The sequence below is a fragment of the Ursus maritimus genome, unplaced genomic scaffold (assembly GCF_017311325.1).
Source record: "Ursus maritimus isolate PB19 unplaced genomic scaffold, ASM1731132v1 scaffold_38, whole genome shotgun sequence".
Taxonomy (NCBI): domain Eukaryota; kingdom Metazoa; phylum Chordata; class Mammalia; order Carnivora; family Ursidae; genus Ursus; species Ursus maritimus.
Window position 1 is genome coordinate 483,411 of NW_024426452.1, and position 27,750 is coordinate 511,160.

Below are 27,750 nucleotides of genomic sequence, written 5' to 3' on the forward strand. Positions count from 1 at the left end.
CCCCCCCCCCCCCCGCCGCTTCCCGCCATGACCCTGCCGCCATGACAAAGGAAATGAGGTGTAAACCAGGCACAACCTGACACAAAGGGCACGGCCGTCAGGGAGTCTACGGGGAGGAAGCATGGAGCAGATGCGCCATCCCAGGACACCGGGATGGGGCAGAAGGCCCCAACTGAGGGGCAGGCAGAAAAGGACACGTGGGGGAGTGTGCTCTCAGGCTGGTTCGCTCTCAAGCCGTGACTCCTGGGTTTTCGCTCAGCTGGTGCCTGAGGCCTCACCAATTCCCCTGAGAGCTTTTAGGCAATTAGGCAGTACTGTCTTGTCTTTTTCACTGTTGCTCAGAATCAGGCTGGGGCCAGACTCAAGAGCGTCCGAGGTCATGACATATGAGGAAAGGCTGAGAAAGTGTCACAGGCCAGAGGAGACAGGACACCTGCTGTCTAAACACGGGGGTGCCCTGGATGGGATCCTGGGATAGAGAAGGACATTCACGGGAAAACAGTGAAGTAAAGCATGGACTTTAATAAATAACAATGCGCTGCTCTCGGTTAGCTAAGTTTGATACCGTACCACTCTACCTAGAGGATGTAAGCAACAGGAAACTGGCAGAAGGGTCTACAGAACTCTGTGCTATCTTTGCAACTTTTCTGTAAACCTGAGACTACTCCAAGACACTAAGGTTACTTTACAGAATCAAGCCAGGGAATCTCAGCAGTAGGCCAGCCCCAAACCCCACACTGGCCCAGAGCACTTAGGGCTTTCACTCCAGAGACCGGGGCCTTCCACCCTTTTGAAAACACTCGCTCGGAACCCCAAAGACTGGGCCAGTGGAGCCCAGCACAGAACAGCCAGCTCCCGCCCAGACCAGCCCCCCGGGACAGCCTGTGGGGTGCTCGGGACAGGAGCAGGCATGGACGACACGCCCACAGGCCCCCTCAGCTGTCAGGTGGGAATCTACCCTGGCAGGCATGGGCCTGGCTCCCAGAGTGCTCGCAGCTCCCCCACCCCAGGGCTCTGAGCAGTGCCCAGGACGCTGCTGCGCCCCCGATGGCATGGGGGCAGACGCACACACCCTTTCCGGTCCAGGGCCTCGACGTCCTCCACATGCATGCCAAAGATGAAGAGGTTCTCAGCGCCAGCTTCCTCAGCCATCTCCACGTTGGCGCCGTCCATGGTGCCGATGGTGAGCGCCCCGTTGAGCATGAATTTCATGTTGCCCGTGCCCGAGGCCTCGGTGCCTGCGGTGGAGATCTGCTGGGACAGGTCTGCTGCGGGGATCACTGCAAGCAAGTGGGCAAGAAGGTACGTCAGCACACGCTGCTCACAGCATGAGAGCTGTGGGAAGTGTGCAGGGACACCATGCGCCCCCCTCCAGTCCACGACTGTACTCCCGGAGCAGGTACCACCCCCTGCTCAGTCCAGGACGGGCCTGAGCCCTGCGCCCACCCCTGCTGGCCTGTTCGGGCTTCCCTTCCTGATCCGGGGCAGCCTGTGTCCAAGCTGGTGACTCCTCAGAAGATCCCAGGTCGCAAAACACCTTTATTCTGGAACTCCCAGGGGCCAGGCCCAACCATGGTCTGGGGGCCCCTGGTTCTGGCTTTTGGTGTTATCATCCCCTTCGTCCCAGCAGGAGTTGTGTCTCATGCCATCGGCTCATACGACTCCGCAGAGCCCTTCAAGAGGAATCTGGGCTCACAGAACCAGAGAACTCGGAAGGTGGGGCAATGTCCTTGCGTTCACACGCGTGCGAGTCACTCTGTGCTATATGCAGGCGGCACGGCCAGCCACGACGATGACCCAAATGCCGGGGCCCTGAGCTTTCTCCCTAGGGTGGGCTCGCCGTGCCTCCGGATGTGGCTGGTGGGAAAGCTTCACCTTCCCACCCCGCCTTGGCATCCTATCCCTACATCCTCATCTTGTCCATGGAGCTGATGCTGCTTCCCCAGCCAGTGGCTGGCACTTGGGGTCAGCAAGGAGCAGAGTTCAGCCCTTCTTCAAGGTCAAGCCCAAGGAGCCAGGGTAAAGAGATACAGGCATCTCCAGCCCCCATGCAGCTCTACATGGGAAGCAGAGGGACACAAGCTGACGTGACAGTGGACACACTGCTACAGCAGGTTCAAGCACTGCAGGAGCACTGGGGGGGCCCAGACCCCAGCCCCGAGGTCCCAGACCAGGCACCCCAAGTTCAGTTCTAAAGATGTCCAGGAGCCAGCCAGCCCCACATAACAGCGAGGAGGGGCCGTTCCAGGAGGCAAAGGGCTTGACAAAGACGTGCCGGAAGCTCAGTGAAGAACTAACCACAGGACCGACCCTGAACCACGTATGGTCTGTGACAGCCGGGGGCCACACAGACAGTCTGATGAGCTGGCCGAGCTGGTGGGAGAGGGGAGTGAGTCAGCCTGCACGTCGCTAGTCCATGCAGAAGGGGCAGCTGGCCGGCCTGAGATACACAAGTGCCTACTTAGAGCCAGGATGCCCGGCGCAGGCTTCCCACCTCTTGGTTCCTGCCAGGGCCTCCAGAAGTGGCCAGTCTAGAAAGCCCTGTCCAGCTCAGGACAGTCATGCTCCAAGGCATGTTCGGCTGTAGGAACTTCTCCAGATGACAGCATACGCCCTTGGAGGAACAGCCCCAGACTGACCTCTCAACAAGGGGGCGTGATGTCAGGCCCTAAGCTGCCCTTGGAAAGGACAGAAGAGGCAGGTGCCAGCTCAGATCGGAAGTGGGTAATGCCCTTGAGAGCACACAGATGGTGACGGCAGAAGCATCCTCTGGGGGTGGGACAAGGGAGGGAGGAGGCCGACCTGGAAGGATATCCCACCAGCAAGAGCAGCTCTAAGAGCCGAAATGAAAGCCGGGGAGCAGAGGAAGGGGGAGGACCGAGGTCACAGGCAGAAGTGAGAAAGGACAGAGACAGAGGATGTCTGAAGTTGAGAGTAGTTCTCTGCACTTGGTGACGGGCAGAGAGCCTCCCCGCAACCTTTCACTGCAAGAATGAAGGCCCCTCCGGCTGGGAGAGCCTGGTGTCCAGGACCGAGTTAATCTGCCCCAGCAGCAATGACCACCCATACTGCACGCAGGCGGGGTGGGCTTTCCTGTGTCACACAGCTGCCCTGGGCCTACCTTTCTCAGCCAAAGACACTCGGTAGTTCTCCAGGAAGATCACTTTGAGCTTGTCGCCCACAACTGGGTCATGGTTGACGACACTGCCGATGGATGTGACCAGCTTGATGATCATCTTCGCCATGTGGTAACCGGGGGCCGCCTAGACACGGAGGGGAGTTCAGGACGGACACGCCCGTGCTCAGGGCAGCGCAGGGTCCGCGGAGGGTCCTGGGGCCCCGTGCTGGGTCACTGAGGTCACGCCTGCCTGTCTGGCAGACAGCCTCCTGACGGAGGACCCTGCGCCCCCAGGGCGTGACGCCCGCCCCTGACCCTACTCCAGCGAGAGCCTCTCCCAACGGCCGCCTCAGCCCGAGCTGAAACCTGTTAGCCTCAAACTTGTCTCTGACTCAAGTCAGTTCTTCAGAAATGAGGAGGTAAAAGGAGAAGGGCTTTAAGAACTACCAACGTACAGGAAACACAGGGAACTAAGGAACATACTGGAACACGCCAGACAGACGTCTGGAAGACACACAACCCAATCTCTGTAACAGAGCAGCTGCAGTGAGAGAGGAGAGGCAGGCACGGGGGAAGCTATCGCCAGGTGAGGCCCTTGCCAGGGTCCGGACTCAAACAATCTGCTCCAGATACTTGTAACTCTAAGGCGAAGGCGGAACCGTGTGGTGGTGTTAAGAACAGTCTGTTGCTGTGGTGCTTTGGGAGGAAAACAGCACTGGGAGCGCGTGTGAAGTATTTGGAGGTGAAGTGATACTATGCCTGGGATTCACCGTGCAACGGTCCCGCAGGAGTCTGGGATGGGTGTATGTCCATGTTTTCTACTTTTCTCTAGGCTGAGAAATGTTAATAATGACCATTTAAAGAACGGTTGGAAAGCCCATACCTCTAAGACACGCACCCTGGGATACTGACAAAGGAACCGACAGGTGCTGGGGCAAGGGCAGGGGCCCAGCTGGTGGCCCTGAGCTGCCGGCGGGGTCTCCCTGGCCCCAGGCAGGCGCTCGTACCTCCCGCCTACCCGCACGTGTGCTTGAGCTGGCGGAGCAGAAAGTGCCCAGGCTCCACCCCGTAGCCCCCATGGAGAAGCTGCACCCCACAGTGCCCTTATGTTCCCTGATGACACTGAGGCTCTTGGGGAAAGCGGCACAGGGTGGGGACACAGGCCCTGGAGTGCAGAACACGAAGAGGAGGCCCACCAGAGAGCGATGGGAACACAGTGGAACTGCATGACACATGTCAAAAGCAGGCACTGTCGTGAATAAAATGAAAAAAAGCTCGGCTGAGCTCCCAGCGGGTGCCCATCTGGCTGAGGAAGCAGCCAGGCATCTACGTCCGCTCACCGAGTGCAGGGGAGTGAGGGGGCAGCATGCCGGGGCCTGACAGCGGGGTGCAGGTGTGGAAGGGTGGTGGCTACGCAGGGAAGGTGCCCCATCAGATGGAGGGGAGCAAGCCCGCTGGGGCTGAAGACCCCCACTCCCACGTGCTTGGCAGGCAGGGGTCCCATTCGGCTCCCTCCTATTGCTGCGCTGATGGACACGAAACCAACTCAGTCCACAAGCACATCCAGGGAAGCAGAGGCCTCCGGCATTCCGTGCGTACGGCAGCTCTGAGCCACCGCAGGGTGCAGCCCACTGGGCAGCCGGCACTCCGGTTAGGACCCAGTTTGCACGGACAAAAAGCATGGTGGTTTGTGCATTCAGGCTAAATATCAAGCAAGGAACAGAGGACATCACCTCACCTTGCCCCCGATCATGACAGTCCTGGGCACAAAGGCCTTGGCTGGGTCCTTCTTTATTCCTGCAGGACAAACAAGAGATTCAAATAAGGCACTAAAGCCAGACAAACCCCTGCTTTGGGACATGGTGTGGTGACCGGCATCCTCGGAGATCAACCCCGACACGGGAGGTAGGGTGCAGCCGCCGGGCCCCCGTGCACCTGCTGGGGACTCTCACTTACGAAAGGTGCACGAGCCCCTAGATTCTGCATTTATATCCCACTTTGGTGAGGAAGGAGGCCAGAAACAAACTCTTCCAAAAGGCTCACAGGAAAAGCTGCACCTCTGCTTCCAGAACAGCCCAAAGCAGGAGGCTGGCTTGGGTCTAGTCACAGACCATCAAGGCCCTTGCACATGATGGACACATGGAAAAGAGGGGACCCTGGGATCATGGTAATGGCACCGCAGCCCAGAAGGGTGTCAGGCGAGACCCCAAGTTTCCCCCTACCCTCGCCGTGACCAGAGGTGAGAAGCTCTCCCGAAGCTCTCCTGCACAGGGGCAGCCCGAGGGTCAAGGTACAGCAGCCGGCTCACCTGCAGCCCCAGCCAGGCCCGTGGCTCTCAGTGTCTGTGTGTATGGGGAGATGCTGGAGGGAATCTACAAAGAGGGGTGAGGCAGCCCTCCACCACATTCACCAGAGGTCAGGAACCAACCGGAGCAGTGAGAATCGTGGCTGAGCTTTTAACAACTGACTCCAAGTCCTACCAAGAGCATGCCTGTCCCTTAGATCTGAAATTTCCCACTCCCAGAAATCAGACTGAATAACAGGGAAAAGAGGAAAAAATAAAACACAAACTACATTTTCACCAAAACCCAGAAAGAGGAAAAACACACAAACTCCAGGTAACTGAGCAAACTGTGCCAGATCATGGGGTGGGTGGGGGATACGGCTGCAAGGGCAAGGGGTCTCAGGACCCAGCCTCTCCAGAGGAGTTGTCAGCAGGGCTGGCGTCCTGGGGGACAGGAAGGAGTGTGGGGGCCAGGAAGGCAGATCTCACCTGTACCTCTCCTTTAGGGAAACCTGCTTAGAAGGTCTGACATTCTGAGGCAGAGGCCCCCAGGGCAGAAATCAGGGGGCCAGGATGGGTGGCCTAATGAGCCAGCCTGGGCTTGGAGAGACATAGGGGCCACAGCCTCACAGACGGGCCACGGCTGCGTGGAGGAAGCCCGCCGCTGCCCTGGGCTCCACAAAGCCCCTGCTGGTAGCCCGGGGCAGTGCAGCTCAGGCCGATCTGAACAAACACCAATACGTGGCTTTGCCACAGACAAGAAGCGATTCCCTGTAAGAATCTCCAACCTGCGATGGCCATCAGCTCGGAAGAGTCCACAGAGCCGAAACTGAGGTCCTGGGGGGAGGGCGGGACATGGGAGTGCATGAAATGAGAACTGGCAGGACACAGGAGTGAAAAGAAGCCAAGAGGGAGGTGAGAGAGAAAAACATACACAGAGGATGGAAACGAGAAAAGAAGACAACACAGCAGAAAAGGAAAGATCTTGGAAATGTTCAGAGAGAACTCAAGAGACAAGAAGATAGAGAGAAGGAAGCCAACACACACCTCGCTCGAGTCTGGGAAGAAAGAAACAGGGGCACCAAACAAATGTTTTAAATGCACTTCAAGAAACCTTTCTAGAAATAATGCAAGAGCTCAGTGAGTGCACTCGGAATGCCCTGAGCGTCCGGGAAACTGACCCACAACATTCAGCACCAAGACCCAGCCCAACGACATCAGCACAGGCCCTCAGGACACCACGACATGCCAACGCCCTCCCCGCCACCCCAGCTCTGGACAGTGCAGGCCGGACCTCAAAGATGCTCCGGGAAAGAAAGAGAAGCCAGGAATGTCTCCTGCAAACAGTCCTACGTGCTGTGAACAAGCAAGAACTCGGAGCGCAGTTCACACGAGTGGCTGCCGTAAACCGGAGGGAGAGCGGGCAGAAGAGCGGAGCAGGACAGCTTTGCAGAGACTGGTGGTGAGCACGGAATGTGTTCACCCGCGCGCCGAGATGGAAAAGGAGGCGGGGACTGGGAGAGCGGAGCAGAGCGTCACGGCGGTTAGCGGTGACCAGGGAGATAGCACGTGTGCAGCCCGGGGGGCCGACGGGGCGGAAATGCCACCAGCCCTCAGCGGCCCGCCCGGAGGAGAGCTGGGCTGGCAGGACGCCACGGGATGAGCAAGCCCAGAAGCCGTGCGTACTGGGAAGCACACGGGCCCACGCAGGCACCGGGACGGCGCGGGGCGAAGGGCAGGGGTGCCCAGTGACATCCCAGGTGCTCACAGACAGGGGACTGCCAGGGTGGGTCCAGCAGAGGCCCAGGGACAAAGAAAAGGCAGAAAATCACCACCACAAAAGAGAACAACACCGTGGAGCGCCTCCTCAGGCCACATACACAGGCGGGCCGCTGGGGCCCTTCCTGGAGGACCCGCACCAGGAGTTTCGGAAACACTCAGCCATCAACGCTGTCTATCCTGTCACCTAACTGTCTCACAAGCGAGCGGCTTCCTCCACCTGACCCGGTCTTACGAGGAGCTTTGCATCCTGAATAGAGGATTTGCGGTTCCTTGGTTTTCAAAATTAAGAGTCACTATATTAAATCACAAAATTCTAAAACCTTAAGTTTTTCCTCAGGCTTTATTACATTTCTAAATCTAGCAAATATTCATATCTACTTTCAGGGGCTCTTTGATTCATGTTTGCTCCCATAACTGAACACTGCTGCAACAGTTTAAGGTGCGTGTATAGATTTAACACGTCCTGGTTTATTTTTGGTAAGTATACCTTAAATGTCTCTCATAAGTAAAACCTTTCCAAATAACTCGCGGTCAGTCTAGCGAATAACAGCAAAGCGTGAACTAAGCACTAGACGGAGCCTATCAGCCGGCCCCGAGTCCAGCGAGCAGCCGCCGTGCGCGCCGGGGCGGCGGGGCCGGCACACTCACGGTTGTACAGGGTGATGATATGCAGGCAGTTCAGCAGCTGCCGCTTGTACTCGTGGATCCTCTTCACGTGCACGTCGAACATGGAGGACGGGTTGATTTTCACCTTATATTCCTTCTCCAGGAAGGCAGAGAACTTCAACTTGTTTTCCTGGGGGGAAAAAAGGATAAGGATGGTCAAACCCCGAGTCCCCAAGGTCCGACTAAGGCTCCGGCTTTCTCGCCATGCAGCAGGGCAGGGGCTCCCAGAGGCCTTCTGAGGATGGGGGGCTGGGGAGCGGGGTGGGGAAGGTGGGCACACACCAGAAGCGGCAGAAATAAACGGGAAAGTAGACCAAAAAGCAAACCTACACAGAAGCAGAAGGGTAAGAAAAGGAGGACAACAGCTACTGTGAGTGTGATGTCAAGGGACACGGATGGGGGCAGGCAGGGAGAGAAGACTCAAGGTGAAGGACTCTTCCTGGGGCCTAAGACCACGTGGCGGCCCAGCAGAGAGGCAGGCTCAAGAGGGGCCGTGTTCTTGGTCATGGTGGCCACCTGTCGGGTTTGGAGGGCTCCAGGGGCCCCAGCCTGTCTGGCTGTGAGGCTGGCTACCCTGGGGAGAGGCTCCCATGCAACCAAGCAGCATGCCACGTGCAGAAACGCCAGGACTGGATGGACTTTCAGAGCACCTCCGTGGATGAGCTCTTCCTGCAGCTTGAGGCAACGTGTACTTGGGCTGCTCTGGGCTCTGCACCCGCCTGCCCACCTGCTGCCGACCTGAGGGCTGAGGGGGGTGGGTGGCCGCGGGGTCGGACACTCAGATGTGCAGGACTGCTGTCCCACACTGGGCCTACCTGCTTGACCTTGGCCACATCCCTGATGAGCGCCTCGTCGTCAACGAACGGCAACAGCTTCTTCAGTTGGCTCAGGTCAGTCAGGAAACCCTCCCCAATTTTCTGTAGAATCGTAAAGGGACACATGGTTTCTGCTCGCTGTGGGACCTGTCCTCCTGGAGGCTGTCCTCCCATTTTGTCATCTGTCTCTGCTTTCCTCCCTGGATCTGCTCCAGCTTGACCCCAGGTCTGCCTCTCTCTCACAACACCCAGCTATCAGCAAACACCCCACACCACGGCCACAACCACCATGGGCATCCCCACCCCAGGCTCCCTCTCAGTCAGACCTGGGTTTGCTCCTGCCCAGTACGTCGCAATCTGATAAAGCTCAAACACCCCCAACAATCATGCAAGCCTCCCCTGTCCCCTTCACAGACATGTCCCAAACCTGGGGGCCACCCGTGGCCAGCAGCTCCTCACCCACTGCCAAGGCTCTGCACCCTCCAGCCACTTCCTGGCCCTGACCTCTCTGCACTACAGCAGGGCAGTCAGTCCGAACGCACCTCTCATCAAGCACCCCTGCTAAGTCTGCCTGTTGCTAACTTAGATCACGAGGAAAACTCCTGGCCTCCAAACGCCCTGGCCATTTCCAAGGCCTGTCCTCCCTCTGACTGCCTCACCAGGCGCTAGCCCCGCTGGCCTTCCAGCTCCCGGGCGGGCCATGCCCCCCACCAAAGGAGCAGAGATTCAGTGCTCTTGGCTCCCTGCTGTCAGCCCTTCGGATCTGTGCTCTGCTGTCCCTTTTCCAGGGATGCCCTCCCTGACACAGGCAGCCCAGACCGGCAGTGTCACCGGGCACCACCCTCCAGCCAGCTGCTGCATTCTCAAGGCTGGCACAGCACCTGCTGTGTAAAGGCACCCATCTCCTCCTTCCTTCCTGCACAAGCACATGAACGATCAGTTTACCCCTGCGTCTCTGCCCCACAGGACCTCTTCAGGGGGCTCTTCTGCGGCTGCGGCTCAGCTGGGTGGCCCCCTCCAGTCCTTCCCGAAACCCAGAACCTCACTTCTTTTTTTTTTTTTTAAGATTTTATTTATTTATTCGACAGAGATAGAGACAGCCAGCGAGAGAGGGAACACAGCAGGGAAGAGGGAGAGGAAGAAGCAGGCTCATAGCGGAGGAGCCTGATGTGGGGCTCGATCCCATAACGCCGGGATCACGCCCTGAGCCGAAGGCAGACGCTTAACGACTGCGCCACCCAGGTGCCCCCAGAACCTCACTTCTGAACTCCTGCACAAGCCGCTGGGGCCGCTGAATGACTGCACAGTCTGGCCCAGCACTCCCGTGTCTGACCCCACACATCCCCAGCCGGGAGCCACTGCTGGTCAACGCACAAAGGAGCGATCGCTACCCACTCGGCACCTGCTGGGGATGGGCCTGAGGGCCCTGGCAACAGCCGAGGCTCTAGCCGCGTGTGCAGCTCCCTGGGGACTCAAAGGCAGCAGATCTCACCTCCACGATGGTGTCGGCCAGCCCTGGGTTACACAGTAGCAGCCACCGTCGCGGTGTGATGCCATTTGTCTTATTCTGGAACTTCTCTGGCTCCAGCTCATAAAAATCCTTAAAGCTAAAACAGAAAACAGGCAAGTATCACAAGTCCTGTGTTTTGAACAAGGTGAGCAAGAGAACGTAAGGAAATCCCCGGAAGACCATGAAGCTCAGTTTTTCCGTTTTCTAAAGAGCACAGAGCAGTCAGCGTCACTGCACGCCTGGACAACAGCGGGCACAGAGCAGATGCTGTTCAGAGCACTGCGCATCTGGCCGCAGAGTGATAACCACACAGGGAGTGGAACCTGGCCATCTCCCAGGTGATCGTGACATTGGACAGGGTAAGGGTTGCAGAGCTGGAGAACCGGGGTTCAGCTTCCTCATCTGTAAAATGGGGACACACCCCACTGACAGGCTTGCTGGGGGGATTAAAGACTATTACACACAGCGCCCTTAGGTCGGCACTAGGAACACAGAAGCCTCCAAACAGACACACCTGGTGTGGGGTCTACCTGGTGCTCACGGAGGTGCTCCACACACATCCGGGTCTAGGATGGAGGGAAGGAGTTCCAAGATCACATCCCACCGGGAGAGGGAGGGGAAGCATGAGATCTGACCTAAGAATTTCTCCTTCCTCTCGCTGATGAGGCCTAGACCTTCCGGCCCTAACCTCCATGCTGTCTAGGCATGCGACACTGGTCCTGAAGTGGGGCACTCCCGGCTCCTGGCCGGCAGCAGGTGGCTCCAGGAGGGAGCCAGAAAAGAGGAGGGCACTGGTGACAAGAAGGCTCAGTACCGCAACATCACCCACTGAGCTGGAGCCCACGGTGTCTTTAGCCACCAACGCATACCCCCTAGGCAGTTCGGTCAGGGCCCATGAGGGCAGCAGAGCAAGTGTGGAACGTGGGCTGCAGGCCCCAGCCACCGTGTGTATGGCTGCCAACAGTCCCCAGGGGCAGATCGGGGGTCAGGAAGGAGACACACGCAGCTCAGCCACTCACACTGACTGCTTCACAATCTCCGAGTGGATCCTCGCTACGCCGTTGACAGCATGGGACCCGATCACACACAGGTGGGCCATGTTAATCCGCTTGCAGTCCCCTTCCTCGATCGCAGACATCCTCCGCAGGCGGTCCACGTCCCCGGGGAACAGGGCGGCCACGTGCTGTTGCCAAGACACGCAGCCATGAGCAGGAGGCCCGGGAGCCCGCGTGGGAGGTTCCACCTCCCCCAGGAAAACCCTGGGGTTGCCGTACCCAGACATGCATGCGAGCTCCCAGGACGCACCTCCCAGAGCCCTGGGTGCGGGAGGAAGCCCCGCCGTGCTGCCGCCGCCCAGGGGATGGCCTGCACTGGCTGCAGGACTCGGCAAACCTGTCCTGCCAGGGGCAGACAGTCGGGGGACCGTGGCGCTGGGCTGTGCCACCTGACTCACAAGGACAAGACGAGAGTGCTGCCCTCCTGGCCTAGGCAGGGTCTAGCCACAGTCTGAGCAGTGGTGAATGGCTACTTTTTCACCAAAAGGTTGAAAAACTGAAGTACAGGGCACCTGGGTGGCTCCGTCAGTTAAGTATCTGACTTGGGCTCAGGTCATGATCCGGGGTCCTAGGATCGAGCCTGGTGTTGAGCCCCAGTCAGGCTCTGTGCTCACCGGGGAGTCTACTTCTCTCTCTCTCCCTCTGCCCCTCTCTCTCAAATAAATTAATAAAAAATCTTAAAAAAAAAACTGAACTACAAACACATCTGGATTCTAAGTTGCCCTTTTCATGTAAAGCTCTCCGCTCTGCAGGTAACAGAGAAAAAGACAAATGCTGCTTTGTTTTCAAATCACCCAAATGCCGCTATGATGTCCCAGGACAAAGACATTTGGAGAACAGACACATATGAGCCCCACTCAGGAATGGAAATGTTTTAAAAAGTCCTGAATCCATGACTCCCACATATACTGCAGGGTTCTAGGTGTGGGAACTAGGCATTGCCTTTGGTGGGTGACAGCCCCTGGACCCCAAAGCCCTCTGCTGGGCGGAGGGTATTCAAGAAATAAGGCACCTGTCCCAGGCCAGATGATTCCATGTGGAGGATGGGAGGGCTCCCCCCCGGCCCCGCTCACCATCTCCATCCCTGATCACGCAGGAGGGGTGGTCATGCAGCAACCCCCAAGCTCCCACCCACAGCCCTGCGGCTCACATCCAGGTGCCTCTGGTTGATGGCGTAGATGATCTCCAGGTGCCGTGGCAGGAGCTTCTCAAACATGGACACAGGCCAGCGCTCCAAAGCCTCAGGTAACACAGTGTGGTTGGTGTATGCACAGGTCTTCTTTGTGATTTCCCAGGCCTAGAACATTCCAGAACATTCCGATGTGTTTTTGCTGAGAAACAGTTCTTCCCCCAGGTGCGTAGACAAGGGGCCAGTCCAGGATCAAAGGGAGATGTCCAGATCCCACCAGACAGGGGCCCAGCCAGCTGGCTGTACGTCTCTGTGCTCCGGGGCCTGTCTAGAACCTTCTCAAAACGTACAAGTGAGCCCCATGCCCTTCGCTCTTCAGACATGACCATGCACATTCTACTTCCTGACAAAGCACACACACACACACGAGTAAGGCTTACCTCACCACCTGAAATCACTCACTGCGTCACCTTTCTTCTGTAAACCATTTTTTATTGGTGAACGAAGCAGAACACCGAACAATTTTCTACTTTATTTCCACCCAACTGATCGCACACCCAGTCCAGGAACACTGGGAAACTGTGTGACCTCCCTCCACTGGCCAGGAACGGACGGGACCCCGGGGGGCTGCCCCGTCCCACGAGGAAGTGCACCCCAAACCAGAGAGGGGCTCTGGGTTCTACAGAACGATGTAAAAGCTCCTCTACAGTTGTACACGCTGATTTAAACTGGATCAAGAAAATCCTACTATACACGGATCTAGGACCACACGGGTCAGGAAAACATAAAAATGTGAACAGTGTGTTTCTTTACCCTTAATACTTCTGGGGTTTTGCCGTAATTCTAAGATGAGAAAACGTATGTGAGAAGCTCTGAGAAGTGTCTTCCAGAAAATTGTTCTAGTGTGCCTTCGCACCACTGCCCGTCCATGTTGTCCTGGTCCCTTGGGAGAAACCCCGGACCCACTCCTGGAACGTCTTCCTCCCCGCGGCTCTGTCTTCCCAGGGACAATGCCCCTTTCTCCCTAGGCCACAGGGCTAAGGCCCTCCTCATCATCCTGGGGCCAGCTCAGTACTCACCACTGTTCCTGGGACAGGCTTGAAGGTGAAGGGGACACTGTCACCCCATGTGCAGGTCTTGGGGGGATACTATCACCCCACATGCAGATCCATGCGGGCACCGTCACCCCACATGCCAGGTCTGCAGGGGACACCATCACCCCAAGTGCCCAGGTGTCTGTGGGGGACACTGTCACCCCACATGCCAGGTCTGCAGGGGACACCATCACCCCAGGTGCCCAGGTGTCTGTGGGGGACACTGTCACCCCACATGCCCAGGTCTGTGGGGAATACCGTCACTCCGTATGTCCAGCTCTGACAGGGAGACCGTCACCCCACATGCCCATCATCGTGGGGACACCCACCCCATGTGCCCAGCCCTGCGCCCTTGTCTTCAGTACGCACCTTGTCCCAGTCCACTTGCTCCACATCCACCAGTATCCGCATGAGCTCAGGGATGGCAAGGGCTGGGTGGGTGTCGTTCAGCTGGATGGCAACCTGCAGGTTACACAGGGCAGCCCCCCTCACTCCCCTTGCCTGCACGGGTGCCACCGTGGTCAGTGTGTACAGAATGGGGATCCTCAGCCGCCCACCCGAGGGCCTGGTGCATAGGGTCGACAACGGGAGCCCTGCATGACAACCGGCCACAGGGCAGGGAGTGCAACCGGGCCGCAGGGGCCACGGGCGGGGGGTCAGGAAGACCCCACGGACGGGCTCCACAATAGGACCTTCGGCCTGCCTCCAAGGCCCTCCTCATGCTCTCACAGCTCCCTCTGACACAGAATATTCCTCTCACCTAGGATATGTTGGCTTTGTTTAAAATCATGGAACCCAGCCTGCCAAATGCATCAAGCTCTGCCCACGGGAACCTTTTGCAGTGTCCCTCGCTGCTCGTAAGGATGCCTTGTGTGGCCCTGGTCAGGGAGGAGGGTCCTGGCCCCTGATGACAAGGAGACCACGATGGGGGGGGACTGCTGTCCTGCCCATCCCCCTACCTACCTAAGCCCCAGCCTTGGAAGAAACCGGGCCTGGGAACACCCTGCCCTTCTGCACCAGGCTCAACACCCATCGACAAACCAACCTTGTCTGGGAACGTCTCAAAACAGGTTCTCACTGGGTCCCGGCAGCCGAACTTGGAGGACTTAAAGCGGCGAATGATGTCCTGCAGGGTGGCAGCCACCACAAAGTACTCCTGCTTCAGCCGGAGCTCCTTCCCCTCAAAGAACTGCAGACATGGGACAGCGCTGGCACCAACAACAGCCAGGGGGCCGCCAAAGGCCCTCGAGGGAGTCCCCGGGAGCCAAGAAGGGCACTAGGCTGAGGGGTCCTGCTCCAGGGACTGCAGCGATGCACGGGTGCGTGAGAATGGGAGCCCTCGGGGGCCAGCATGGTGCTGTCGCCTCCATCCCCACCATCCTGGGCCCAAGGTCAGGTCACCCGCAGCTCAGGGGCATAGGCATTAGGTGACGATGGCCTAACCTGCGTGTGATCTTCAGACAGGAAGGCAGCCTGCAAAGGGTCACACTGCCTGCGTGAGGAAAGCAGGCACGCGGGTCTCATTCCTTAACAGCCAGAGCCCCTCAGAAGCACAAGCTCCGAAGCGTCACCGCTCTTAAGATGCCGTGCCCCTGAAGCTTCAGAATCTACTTAAAATCTTGTGGGGCGAGTGACGAAGGGGTGCGTTTGGTTGTGCGCCTTTCAGCACCAATGCCTTTGCTACTAAGGTGCACATATTACTCTGATTAAACAGAAAACACAAACCCACTAAGACAGGTGAATTCCAAGGGCTCTTGTCTGGCAACAATAACAAAGCCAGTGGACACTAAATTTGGTGGCGGTGGAGACTGTGGCTGTGGCTTCATCTAGTGGGTGACATACCACAAGCTCTTCAAACCATGACTGGCATATGTCTCAAGGCATCACTGACAAACAGGGACTCCTGTCCCCACTCGAGAAATGGGTCATGTGGCAGAGAGCAGAAGCCAGCTGCACGTCAATGTTCACAATAGCTAAATCGTGGAAGGAGCCGAGATGCCCTTCAACAGATGACTGGATTAAGAAGTTGTGGTCCATATATACAATGGAATATTACTCAGCAATCAGAAAGAACGAGTTCTCAACATTTGCTACAACATGGACGGCACTGGAGGAGATAATGCTAAGTGAAATAAGTCAAGCAGAGAAAGACAATTGTCATATGGTTTCTCTCATCTATGGAACATAAGAACTAGGAAAATCGGTAGGGGAAGAAAGGGATAAAGAAAGGGGGGTAATCAGAAGGGGGAATGAAACATGAGAGACTATGGACTATGAGAAACAAACTGAGGGCTACAGAGGGGAGGGGGGTGGGGGAATGGGATAGACCGGTGATGGGTAGTAAGGAGGGCACGTATTGCATGGTGCACTGGGTGTTATACACAACTAATGAATCATCGAGCCTTACATCGAAAACCGGGGATGTACTGTATGGTGACTAACATAATATAATAAAAAATCATTATTAAAAAAAAAAAAAAAAGAAGCCAGCTGCACGTGAGGTCTGACAGGCTCTCACATCCCCCACATGTCGTCCCGCATGCAGCCTCGTATGGAGTCAGCTCAGAGCCAGCCCTCAGGGGCGGCCATGCACAGTGCAGTGTAGACATGTGAGAAGAGGCCATGAACCTTCCAAAGCGTCCCCTTAGGGAGAAGGCAAGGGGGGGAGGCTAACAGGCACACTTGGACTTGCGGGGCTTCATCAAGCATGCGGTGCTGTCCCCACTCCAAGGAGCCACATGAGGGCTGCTGGTGGCCACTTCTGTGGTCTAGCCTGATAAATGTGGTCCTTCTAGAGAGCCCCAGCCCCCCAGTGCACCCTCCTAGCAGATGAGAACCAACCACGTGAGCTACTCACATTATCATTTGGATACAGGACTCTGGAGATGTTCTCGGCCAGGTTCCTGTCCAGGACCGCCTCGATGTAGCCACCCACATTAACTGTGAGCAGAGACGGTGAGGTCAGGACCCGTGTGCCTTCCCTTGACTCCCCATGTGCCCTCTGCCTAGTTTCTCCCTCGCTTCCCTGAACTGTGTGAAGGGCATTCCTGAACAGGATGTGCCCCCAGAGCCACGGTTTCACTGCGCCCTCACCCACCCTACAGGGCCCCAGGCCCCTCGCTCCTTCCTGAAGGCACAGGCTCCCAAGAGCACTGGCCTTGCCTGTGGGCTGTCCCTAGGAGGCCCCGGTGCTCTGAGGAGCCGCCCTCTGCCCTCCACAGCGGGAGCCTTCTGCTCTCCACAGCAGTGACAGTGCAGACAGGACAAGAGCTACATGGGGCAAGTCTGGGAGAAGCCACCCAAAAGAGACGAGAGGGGCAGAACGCACAGTCATGGAGCTTGAAGTCATTGGGCGCCTTGGCGGACCACAGCCTCATGGTGTTGACGGTGTTGTTCCTGTAGCCCGGCACCGGGGTGTCGTACGGCATGGCCAGCACCACCTGGTCAAGGAGAGATGGTCCGATCCAGTCAGCCAGAGACAAGTCCCCAGTTCCAGGCCTCCTCATCCAGCCAGCAACATTCTGCTCCCTGCTGGCAGCCAACCTGCTTGCCCTCAGGCTGTTCTCCTTCTGCCCCAGACTCCTGCCACTCGCCCTGTGCCAGGCTGCGGCCAGCCCATGGGCAGCCCAGGCCAGGAGCGCCTGTGGTGGCCCCGCAGGGAAGGTCCTGACCACACTCTTGAGGTCACATCTATCTTCTCTAGGTTCACCTCCTTCAACACTGGCATTAAGAATTCCTCCCACTCAGCTGCTCAAGGGCCACCGTGTCAACCTCACTCACGCTCCGTTAGCAGCCACACCTTCTGAGTCCTCCTCCTCTGCCCTCCACACTGTCCCTCTTCTCGCCTGACCCTGCTTGTGCAATTTCAGGACTCAGCGAACTTCTCCACAGACGGCTTCTATTTCTGAGTCCGTTTCCCAGTGTCTGCAGAAGGCCTTGACATCTAACCGTCAGAGAACCAAACCAGCCCATACTCTACTCACAACAGAAAATGCACCCACAGAGCCTGCCACGCCCCCTCCTGATCCCCTCTGTCCACGAGCAGCTGCTCTACTCTTACCAAGCACAGGAAGACACACATAAGCCTCAGGGTCGCTTCCAACCCTCAGACACTCCGACGGGGCGTCGTACACTGCGGCATGCCTGTGGGGGCTCATACAGGCTTGGCTATGTGGCTTTATGAGACGAAATCCACTCTGACAGCCAAAAATACTGCATGATAGCTATCCCTAGAGCCTTAGTATCACCTGTCCCCTCCCCTCTCCCCTGCCCCCAGCTCCCCACAACCTTGTCTAAGCCAGTGGCAAGCCCTGTAAAGCACCCCTAACCACCCCTCCTTCCCTCTCCAGGGACAGCCCTCCAGGTTAAGGCCTTTGGAGGGCCCCCAGGGCCTCTACGCTTCCCTACATACCCTGATATGCTCATCTTCCGCAAGCACATGCACAGGGATAACTGACCCCTTTTCTGTCCTTTCAAATTAAATACAACTTATTATGGCATTTGAGGCCTCTGTAACATGGCTCCAGCCAGCTTTAGCCTATGCACCCCGTTTAAAACTTATGCTACAGGAAATCTGGACAACTCACTTTTGCATGCCCGGGACTTCCCCAGTCTCCCGGGTTCACCTCCCCACACCCAGACCAATGAATCTTGTTCCTTACAGCCACGCCCCCCTGAAGGCTCTCCTGCTACCTCCCACTGTCCCCTGGAACCACCCAGCTGTGCACCATCTGCCATCCCAGAGCCTGGCCTGGACTCTCTGTGCTCCTGTCGTGGTCCCCTTGTCAATGCCAGTGCCCCTTCTGGGACATCCACCCAGCTCACCACATTGCCCGGGCTCTGACGGCTCAGTAGTGGTGGGTGACACCTGGGAGACACTACTAAGGGCTTGGTGTGTGATGAGTGCATGCATTAAGTGCCTGCTCTCTAGAGATGCTGGGGGCTATCCATGTTCCCCAGGGAATCAGTGCCCTGCCCCGTCATCACACTGTCCTGCTAGCTGTTCAATGACTGCTGGTCTCAAGTCCGACACAAGCCCCTGTTAAAGTGCAAAGCCTAGGGCCTCCCACTGAGCCTCTCTCACTGTCTGGGCAGCTCCTGACAACGTTAAGAAGCAGGTATCTGAGGACAGAACCTCCCAGGCTTTTACCTCGAGGCAGGTCGTCTGGAGAAACAGCACACCTCCCACTCCCAGAGGGAAGCCGGTGGGACGATGAACCGTGGCAGGCCCTCACTCAGCCCCACGCTTCCCCGGGGCGCGGGGGGGGCTACCTGTGTGTCCAGCCACTTGACGCCCTCAGAGGTGTGCTCCACTCTCCCGTAGAAGTGCACAGGCAGCATGTACTCGGGCCGGGCCTTCTCCCAGGGGTTGCCGTAGCGCAGCCAGTCGTCCGCCTCCTCCACCTGGAAAGGGGCCGGCAGTGAGGGCGGCTCTCACGGAGGGAGCCGGGCGGCCCCACCCTCAGCCCACACTGACCACGCTGTCCGGATGATGCCGCCCGGCACTGAGATAAACCACAGCCTACCTATAACAAAGGTTTCCAGCTCCGGTTAAGACCTCGTGTTCAAAAATTAACTCAGAAAAATGCATTAAAGTAAAAAGACATTAAGAATCACCCACATTTAACAACAAAAAGGAATGAAGTCCTGCTGCGTGCTGCAACATGGGTGAACCTCGCATACATGCAGAGTCAAAGAAGGCCCCGAGTGTGTGGCTCTGCTCACAGGAAATGTCTAGAACACCCAAATGCATAGAGACAGCAGGTGGATTAGCGGTTGTCAGGCGCTAGGGTGCGACTGCAAATCCATGCTGGACTTCTTTTTGGGGTGATGAAAGTGTTCTGGAAATAGACAGTGGTGACAGCTGCCCAACTTTGTAAATATATTAAAAATCACTTGATATCTCAATGAAGCTGTTATTAAAAAAAGAAGAAGAAGAATCAGTGGAGCCCACTGCTTGGAAAATGACACCACAAATTAGTGGGTCCCAAGGGCTGGGCTGCCTTTGCAGCAGCAGTGCCTGGACAAACCACTGGAAGACACTGCTTTTCTGCCAGGCCTTCCTTAAAGCAGCTTATTTTTCAAAAACTGCACCTGGTAGCATCCAAAATCAGTAAATACACAAAAAAGAATCCCACAAAAAAAAATTAAAAGTAGCCCCACAGATCGAACAATCTTTGAGTAGAAGCATTTGGTGGGGTTGCAATGGAATAAATTAATTTGGTAAGCAGCAAATAAAGAATTATAAATGTAAATTAAAATTTAAATGAGAGTCTTTCTTCTTCAAGTTTTTTTAAAAGATTTTATTTTATTTTTTTTTTTAAAGATTTTATTTATTTATTTGACAGAGAGAGAGACAGCCAGCGAGAGAAGGAACAGAAGCAGGGGGGGTGGGAGAGGAAGAAGCAGGCTCCCAGCGGAGGAGCCTGATGTGGGGCTCGATCCCACAACGCCGGGACCACGCCCTGAGCCGAAGGCAGACACTTAACCGCTGTGCCACCCAGACGCCCCAGATCTATCTATTTTAGAGAGGGAAAGAGAAGTGCACACACGTGCAGGCGGAGGGGACGGAGGGAGAGAGAATCCTAAGCGGACTCCGCAAAGTGCGGAACCCAAAGTGGGGCTTGATCTCACAATCCTGAGATCATGACTGGAGCCAAAACCAAGAGTCAGACACTTAACTGACTGAGCCACCCAGGTGCCCCTTTCTTCTTCAAATTTAACAAGCAACCTAAGTACAGGCACACCTCAGGGATATTGCAGGTTTGGCTCCAAACCACCGCAATAACGCGAATACAGCAATATAGAGAGCGTTAAATGGGTGTTTTGCTTTCCCAGTGCATATCAAAGTTACGCTTACACTACACTGTAGTTTATTAAGTGTGCAACAGAATTAGGTCTTAAAAAACAATGTAATACCTTAATTAAGAAATATTGCTAAAAAATGCTAACCATCACCTGAGCTTTCAGCAAGTTGTAATCACTGATCCTCGATCGTCAGAACAATGTAGTAATAAAGTTTGCAATACTGTGAGAATTACCAACATGTGACAGAGACACAGAGTGAGCAAATGCTGCTGGAAATAGGGGACCAACAGACTTGCTTGATGCAGAATTGCCACAATCCTCGTAAAAGATGTGGTACGTGAGAAGCACCGTACACTGAAGTGCAACAGAATGAGGTGTGCCCGTACGTTACCCTGAGGGTTTTTAAAAACAATTTATTCTTTAACTTTTGTTTATTGATTTAAAGCAAGCTGTATGCCCAATGTGGGGACTGAACTCACGATCCCAAGATCAAGAGTTGCATGGTCCACCCACTGAGCCAGCCAGGTGCCCCAGCTGTTTTTTGGTTTTGTTTTAATGGTTCTTACACAGAAGTAAAAAGTCAAGCAGAATATCTGGCTGCAGTTTTAGGGAGGGGATGCGGCTGCGGTTATTGCTTCAGTATGCGTCTCTGCATCGTACCCCAGCGGGCCTTTCCGTCTGGTGTAGGCAGCTGTGCATCAGGGGACGCCCTGCCTTTTGATCCAGCCATGTCCTTGTACATTAGTCAGTCTCCAACACCAAAGCCGGGGCGCCTCCCGCAGAGCACAGCCACGAATTCTTTGCAGAAGCAGCATCTCCTTGACTCTAAGAGGTTGGGGGGGAGGTCTCCCAGGGGACCCCCATCTCTGCCCCCGTGGCCAATAACACTGCTGTCTGACCACTACCTGCATTTAATTCTGCTACAGCTGGACTCAACTAAAAACTGGCACCCATGAAAACAGGGTGGGAGGGGGTGAGTTTGTAACTCACCTATCAGCCCACAACTGTCGTTAAGCTGTTAGGCAAGATGGCAAGGAGCAGAAGAATGAGAACACCAAAAGAAAAGCCTGTGATCAAGCAAACGAAAGACAACACAAAAAAACCTTCCTGCCTCCAACCATAACAGCGAGAGGCAAAGGAGGGGCCTCAGAGTTCCTGTCTATGAGCGCACACTGCGTCCACGGTGAGGAGCCTGAATGGGTCGAAGCACACAGGTGTGAACGCGCTGGGTGCCTCTGACAGACACACCCCTAAGGAACTCTGCATGAAACTACCCGGAACGTACCAGGAGGAAAGTGCAGTTCTCTCTAAGGCTGGAGAGAGCATGTCTACAAATTAAGCAACAGATACAAATCTATTTTAAGTTTTCTTTTACCGTTAGCCATATTTCGTCAACTTTTTGTTATGAGTGTTTTCAAACGTACAGAAGCGTTCGAAGAACCGGCGGCAAACGCTCACGCACCTTCGATTTAGGGCCCGTAACTGTTAACGTGCTGCTGAACTGCATCTACCACGTACCCATCCCTCAACCCATCCACTTCTTGACGCATTTCAAGTCAGCTGCAGACGTCGGGACGCTTCTCCACCAACAGCTGAGCGTGCACGTAATTAAGCGCAGTTCATCCTGGGTTTTTGCTTGAGGTTAGTATGTACATGGCGCGATGCATAGACCCGAAGGGTCCTCTTGAGCTCTGGCAACTGCACGTGCCTGTGACCCAAGCCCCAGCGCGACACAGGCCCTTTCCATCACCCAGTCTGTTCATGCTCTGTACTACTCTCCTGTTACAAACCTTTTAATTCCAACCACAGCCCTGCTTCGTATGTCACTTTTAGGCCCCAAATTATATTACATAAACTATTCTCCAATCAAGTGGAGTGACTATGCCTTCCATTTTGAAGTCCTGAGTGAGGGAAATGGTCCCCTTGCCCAGTGGAGGGCAACGGCGCTGCACTTCGAGGTTACACTCTTTCCACTGACGGGGTCTTGGCCACCCCACTTTGCCGGGGTTTGACGCTTCAGAATCCAAGCCCACTCTACCTCAGAGCCACTTTGCTTTGCAGTCTGGCCTCTAACCCCCAGGATACTGTCCCGTCACTGGCGTCAGGGAGTGAAGGCAGGAGGTGGGAACAAAAGCTACGATAAGTACTGTTTCTTTAACTCTTCCAGGTCAATTGTCCCACTGAAGGTGAACCAGAGAGGGCCACCTCTGCTCCACACCGGGAACAACAGGGAAGCAGCACGCGGCAGGCGGTGTCCTCAACCCCTGGTGCTCCTTTAAGAGCAGCTGGGCCCTGGGTCCCATCCCAACAGGCCTCCCAGGCTCACGCAGAAGTTGTGTGTGAGGAGCTCCCACAGATCAGCCTCCGGCCGCCCACATAGGAGAAGCACAGAGCCCGCAGGACAGCCCCGACCTGCCCCGCTTCTGCTTTGCCCAGGACCAGCAGACAATCCCTCCAGAAAGGAGTTCAACACATAAAAGGCCGAACTGAAAGCGCCTGTTTGTTTTCTTGTCCCCATGAGAGTTGGAAACAAGTGAAGAAATGGAGTCTCACTCACCTGCCAGCCATTGACAATCTTCTGGTTAAAAATCCCAAACTCATAGCGGATTCCATAGCCATATGCTGCCAGGCCCAACGTGGCCATCGAGTCAAGGAAGCAGGCTGAAAATTCCAAACACAAAGGCACTTCTTGGGATCAAAGACAATCAGCAGCTTTGAGGCTCACCGGAAGCAAAGCTTAGACACCCACGTTAAGCAGGCCCTGGGACGCTAGCCTCTGGGTGCCAGACGGCAATGAAAGGCTGACCTGTCAGCTTCAGATTTCATGCAAGGAAAACATCCCTTCAGCTTGAGAGCCGGGCGGCTGGGCCAAGAGGCTGTTCAGCATGGGGGTGTGGGGAGGCGGCGAGGGTGGAAGTGAGGCACCCCACAGAGAGCCCCATCTAACTTGGCATGCCTCTGAGCGCACAGTCCCCTCACTGCTAGCTTTGCCTTAGAAAGCCTCATGCAGGCTGAAGGCTGCAACACCCCGACACATTCTACTTAAAATCCAGTAACACCACAAAACAGCTCTACACACTAGTGGAGAAGGCACAGGGACGGGGCTGGGAATGGATGGACATCTTGCTGTATCTAAGGACTCGAACACCTAAGAGCCAAAGCTCCCCAAGGCCTCCAGGAAGGTGGCTGGAGCAGCACGTCACCAGAAGGAGCCTTTATTCCAATCAAAATGTTTTGAAAAAAAAAATGTTTTAAAGACTTATTTATTTATTTGATAAGGTGAGAGAGAGCCGGGGATGGGGGGAAGAGGGAGAGGGAGAGACGGTATTAAGCAGACTCCGCTGAGCAGGGGGCCCGACACAGGGCTTGATCCCATGACCCTGAGATCATGACCTGAGCTGAAATCAAGAGTCAGGCACTTAACCAACTGAGCCACCCAGGCACCCCCCAAAAAACAATGTTTTAAATAAAGATCCAGAAGGCAGCCTTATTAAACTTCTAGATTAAAAAGAAAAAAAGTCCATAAGAAATACCAGCAAATAAAATACTGGCTCAATTGAACAAACATGCCCAGACCGCTATTATCAGAGCTTGTGCTAAGGGGAAGGAATAAGAGTATCCACCAATGTAAGATCTGGGCTCTTATTCTGAAGGAAGAAATCATCCTCGCAGGACAGACACAGGACATACCAAGTTACAACGGGCTGGGGGCTACCCACATCTACATGGGTGAGAGGAGTCCCAGAGGAGGTCATGCCAGTCCATGGGCAAGGCCAGTGGCACCGCAGAAAGAGCAGGAAAGGTGACTAGGAAGTCAACAGGAACCAGACTGTGGAAGGCCTGCAGACGCCCTGAACCCCTGAAGGGAGCAGATGGTAGAAGGCCAGGAATGGGACTGCCCTGGCTGACAGTCACCAGCCTTGGCGTAGGAGGGGGGGTTAGGCAGCTTCCTTGAGCCGTGAAGGAGACCGAGGGTCTGGAGCCGTCCTTGAGCGTGGTGAAAACAGGTGCTGTTTTACTGGCTGGGAAGATGGCCATGACCAGGAGAATGCTACTGAGGGTGAAGGAGGCTGCAGGGGACTGACACCCTAGGGGCTTGCAGCACACAGGGGCTCCCTCGGGGCTGCGCGCTGCCTGCCGGTGGGGTGCCCTGATTCCACCTGTGGGGGAAGTAATGTTCAGCTTCCTGTCTGGGATGATCTCACGTCACAACCTAGAAGCAAGCCCTGCATTGAGAGCAGAGGTAGGGGACACACAGGCTTTTCACATGAGGAGGTGGAGGTGGGGCAGGCCTTGCCCGCGGTTTCCTTACATGGATCCGGGTGTCCTTTCGTTTGAGAGAAATATAAACTCCTTTTATAATTTTTTAAGAATTTAACTTAAGATTTGAAAACATAAACACATACACATACTCAGATAAATTTTAGGGGGTTTGATCTCTTCACAGAAAGACAACTCTCAAAATGCAGTGCGGTAGGGGCCCGAGCCCACTCTCCCATGCCTCCCACACAAGGGCAACATAAAACTTGACTTATTTCTGTTCCAGAAACACTGCGCCCAAGAGCCTTGAAGCACACAGCAAAATCAAATTTTACTGTGACAGTGATTTCCACTTCTCAGTTCTTGGGTTTTTTTTAAGTTTATTTATTTATTTATTTAGTAACCTCTACACCCAATGTGTGGCTCAAACTCACGACCCTGAGATCAAGAGCCACATGTTCTTCCAGCTGAGCCAGCCCGGCGCCCTCCACTTCTAAGTCCCTCACTCAGTTCCCTTTGCCCTCGAAGGCTAGCAACACAGGAAAAACAAAACAAAAGTGGATATGCTCTCACACAGAATGGCCCAAGGGAGCAATAGCCCAAAAGGAATGACTCTGCTCTTTTGCGGCGGTCCGTTTACTACAGTAAAGCAGGACAGCCTGCCAGCTGGGCTGCACTCATAAATCATGTGTGTGTGCACGTGTTTATGCGTGTGAAGATGGGTGCATGCATGTGTGCATGTGTTTGTGTATGTGTGTGTGTGCATGTGTGTGTCCATCCATCTTTCTCCCAATTACTGGCTGTGGAAAGTGGTCAGTACACTGGAAACCACAGCCCCGTGCCAGCTACCCAACACCGGCAAGCCTGGTCTTCAGGATAATTAGGAAGAATCCTTGTGTGAAGGAAAACCTAATGTCTTGCATTTTATTCCATTTTGATGACACACTCTCCCATCTACTCAGAGGGGCCAATCTACCCCGACAAACCCCTGTTGGGAGCACAGTTGACCTCAGCCTCACCATGCGATCAGCGACCAGGGCACCATATCAGGAGAGGCCATGCCCTAGCCAGATGGCGGGGTTACCTGCCAGCCTCCCCAAGCCTCCATTCCCAAGGCCGGCGTCCTCTTCTATTTCCTCCAGTTCTTCCAAGTCCAACCCCAGCTGTGAAGAAAAACAGAGGCAGCATTTCAATATTACTTAATATCTTCCTCACGCAACAGGTGGAGAGATACTAAATCTTGTCAGTTTATATCAATCAAAGGTTAGAGTCCACTTTCTTTTAGACTTGAAAATCTAGTATTAAAATATGGCGTTCAATCAATGCGTGAAAATGCAAGTTTCCAGGTATTTCAAAAGCTGCCAAACCAGATAAGAATTAATAATCAAAATGAGGCATGGTTTAACAGCCGAAGATATTTATTGCCAGGTTATTAGCCTACATATAGTGAACAGAGTATAACATGTATCCTAAAAAGGAAACCAGTGGTTTCAGTACATCTCTGATTTTGTATGGTCTCATGATATTTATGTGACTTATTTATTTAATGACTAATTATTTAACTGGCTATATTTATTATTTGCCTCTCTGAAGTGGCCTCTTCTCCACGTTTGGCTGTGGAGAACGTGTTCTGCCAGGCTTCGGGTCAGTTTCTGGGTTATGTACACTGATGCGGAAGTCAGGTAGGTGTGTCTGTGCAACGAGGTGAGCTTAGGGTCCTTCTGCTCAACCGTCTTCCCTGGAACTCCTATGGGACATCTTTTTAAACTAACACCTAAAAGCACCTTTCCTGTGGCATCCTAACTGCATTCAAGCAATCTTGTGAAACAGGTATGGAATGTTAAAAATCAGAAAGAAAGCAACCAGGGGCGCCTGGGTGGCACAGCGGTTAAGCGTCTGCCTTCGGCTCAGGGCGTGATCCTGGCGTTAAGGGATCGAGCCCCACATCAGGCTCCTCTGCTATGAGCCTGCTTCTTCCTCTCCCACTCCCCCTGCTTGTGTTCCCTCTCTCGCTGGCTGTCTCTATCTCTGTCGAATAAATAAATAAAATCTTTAAAAAAAAAAAAAAAAAGAAAGCAAGCAACCAAGTCCCAGCTTCTTCACCTGACTTGACACCATCCCACAATGGTTTGGATGGATAACTGTTCCATTAACCCGGCTTTAGTGGTTATACTTCACAAACGGCTTACATTAATTATCTTGATGAGTGTGTTTTAAACATTTTGGCTTCAGGAGGACTTCAAGACCTATTCTTTAATGGAATTATACCTATGAATATTTATCAAGTTAGAAACTTAAAATAGATTGTTTTTTAAGTATATACAAATTTATTTTAAATAAACCCATTAATATTAACATAACACAATTTAAAGATTTATGTATGTATGTATGTATGTATTTATGTATGTATGTATGTATTTATTCGACAGAGATAGAGACAGCCAGCAAGAGAGGGAACACAAGCAGGGGGAGTGGGAGAGGAAGAAGCAGGCTCATAGCGGAGGAGCCTGATGTGGGGCTCGATCCCACAATGCCGGGATCACGCCCTGAGCCGAAGGCAGACGCCTAAGGACTGCGCCACCCAGGCGCCCCTAACGTAACACAATTTAATGACAGTTTTTAAAACAAATTTACTGAGAAGAGTAGCAGTGTTGTACATTTTTACAAATCTCTTTAATACACTTTCTGCCTTAGCATTCAATCTGTTGAGATATTACATATCATATAGCCTCTGAAAAACTTCACCACATAGTCATGATAGAATGAAAATAAATAGTTCTGACCTAGCGGACCACCTGAAAGGGTCTCAGAGGCCCCAGGAGTCTCCGGACCGCACTTCAAGAATCTGATAAATTACAAAGGCTGAAAGCAAACTTGTGGAAAAATAAAAACATCAAAGTCATAAAGAGATGGTTTAGCATCTATTAAGTAAATTGAATGGTATTAATACAAACAGTAATCTGATTCAGAGTAAGATTTCAAAATATTGACTTAACTCCCATAGCAATTTCAAGGAGTGTGTTCCACCAAAAATAGTCTGGGTATGTGGGGGAAGCAGGATTTACCCAGTAATATACACCGGCTCCAAGTTAAGAAACACGTTTAACTACATTTTCCAAATTTATCTGATTGTGCAACCTCTTATTCATGAAACACTTACTGAAGTCAAAGACCAGCACTCTACATAAAGGCAGGCTAAGAGCAGATGTGGAAGGCGAGATGTCTTGTCC

General features: G+C 54.2%; 1 protein-coding gene across 1 annotated transcript in view; it reads right to left on the reverse strand.

Annotated features, from left to right (window-relative positions):
* The window catches only part of PYGB (glycogen phosphorylase B), a 58,349-nt gene that overhangs the window by 4,602 nt on the left and 25,997 nt on the right, over window positions 1-27,750 (reverse strand). Inside the window, exons 3-17 of the mRNA XM_040620949.1 lie at window positions 25,605-25,683; window positions 22,818-22,921; window positions 18,725-18,856; window positions 16,782-16,893; window positions 16,311-16,393; window positions 14,499-14,642; window positions 13,823-13,915; window positions 12,381-12,527; window positions 11,195-11,358; window positions 10,158-10,272; window positions 8,666-8,767; window positions 7,833-7,980; window positions 4,857-4,915; window positions 3,122-3,263; window positions 1,073-1,280 (exon numbers count right to left, since the gene is read on the reverse strand). Coding sequence (XP_040476883.1) covers window positions 1,073-1,280; window positions 3,122-3,263; window positions 4,857-4,915; window positions 7,833-7,980; window positions 8,666-8,767; window positions 10,158-10,272; window positions 11,195-11,358; window positions 12,381-12,527; window positions 13,823-13,915; window positions 14,499-14,642; window positions 16,311-16,393; window positions 16,782-16,893; window positions 18,725-18,856; window positions 22,818-22,921; window positions 25,605-25,683 — 1,832 coding nt within the window. The remainder of the gene's footprint in view (window positions 1-1,072; window positions 1,281-3,121; window positions 3,264-4,856; window positions 4,916-7,832; window positions 7,981-8,665; window positions 8,768-10,157; window positions 10,273-11,194; window positions 11,359-12,380; window positions 12,528-13,822; window positions 13,916-14,498; window positions 14,643-16,310; window positions 16,394-16,781; window positions 16,894-18,724; window positions 18,857-22,817; window positions 22,922-25,604; window positions 25,684-27,750) is intronic.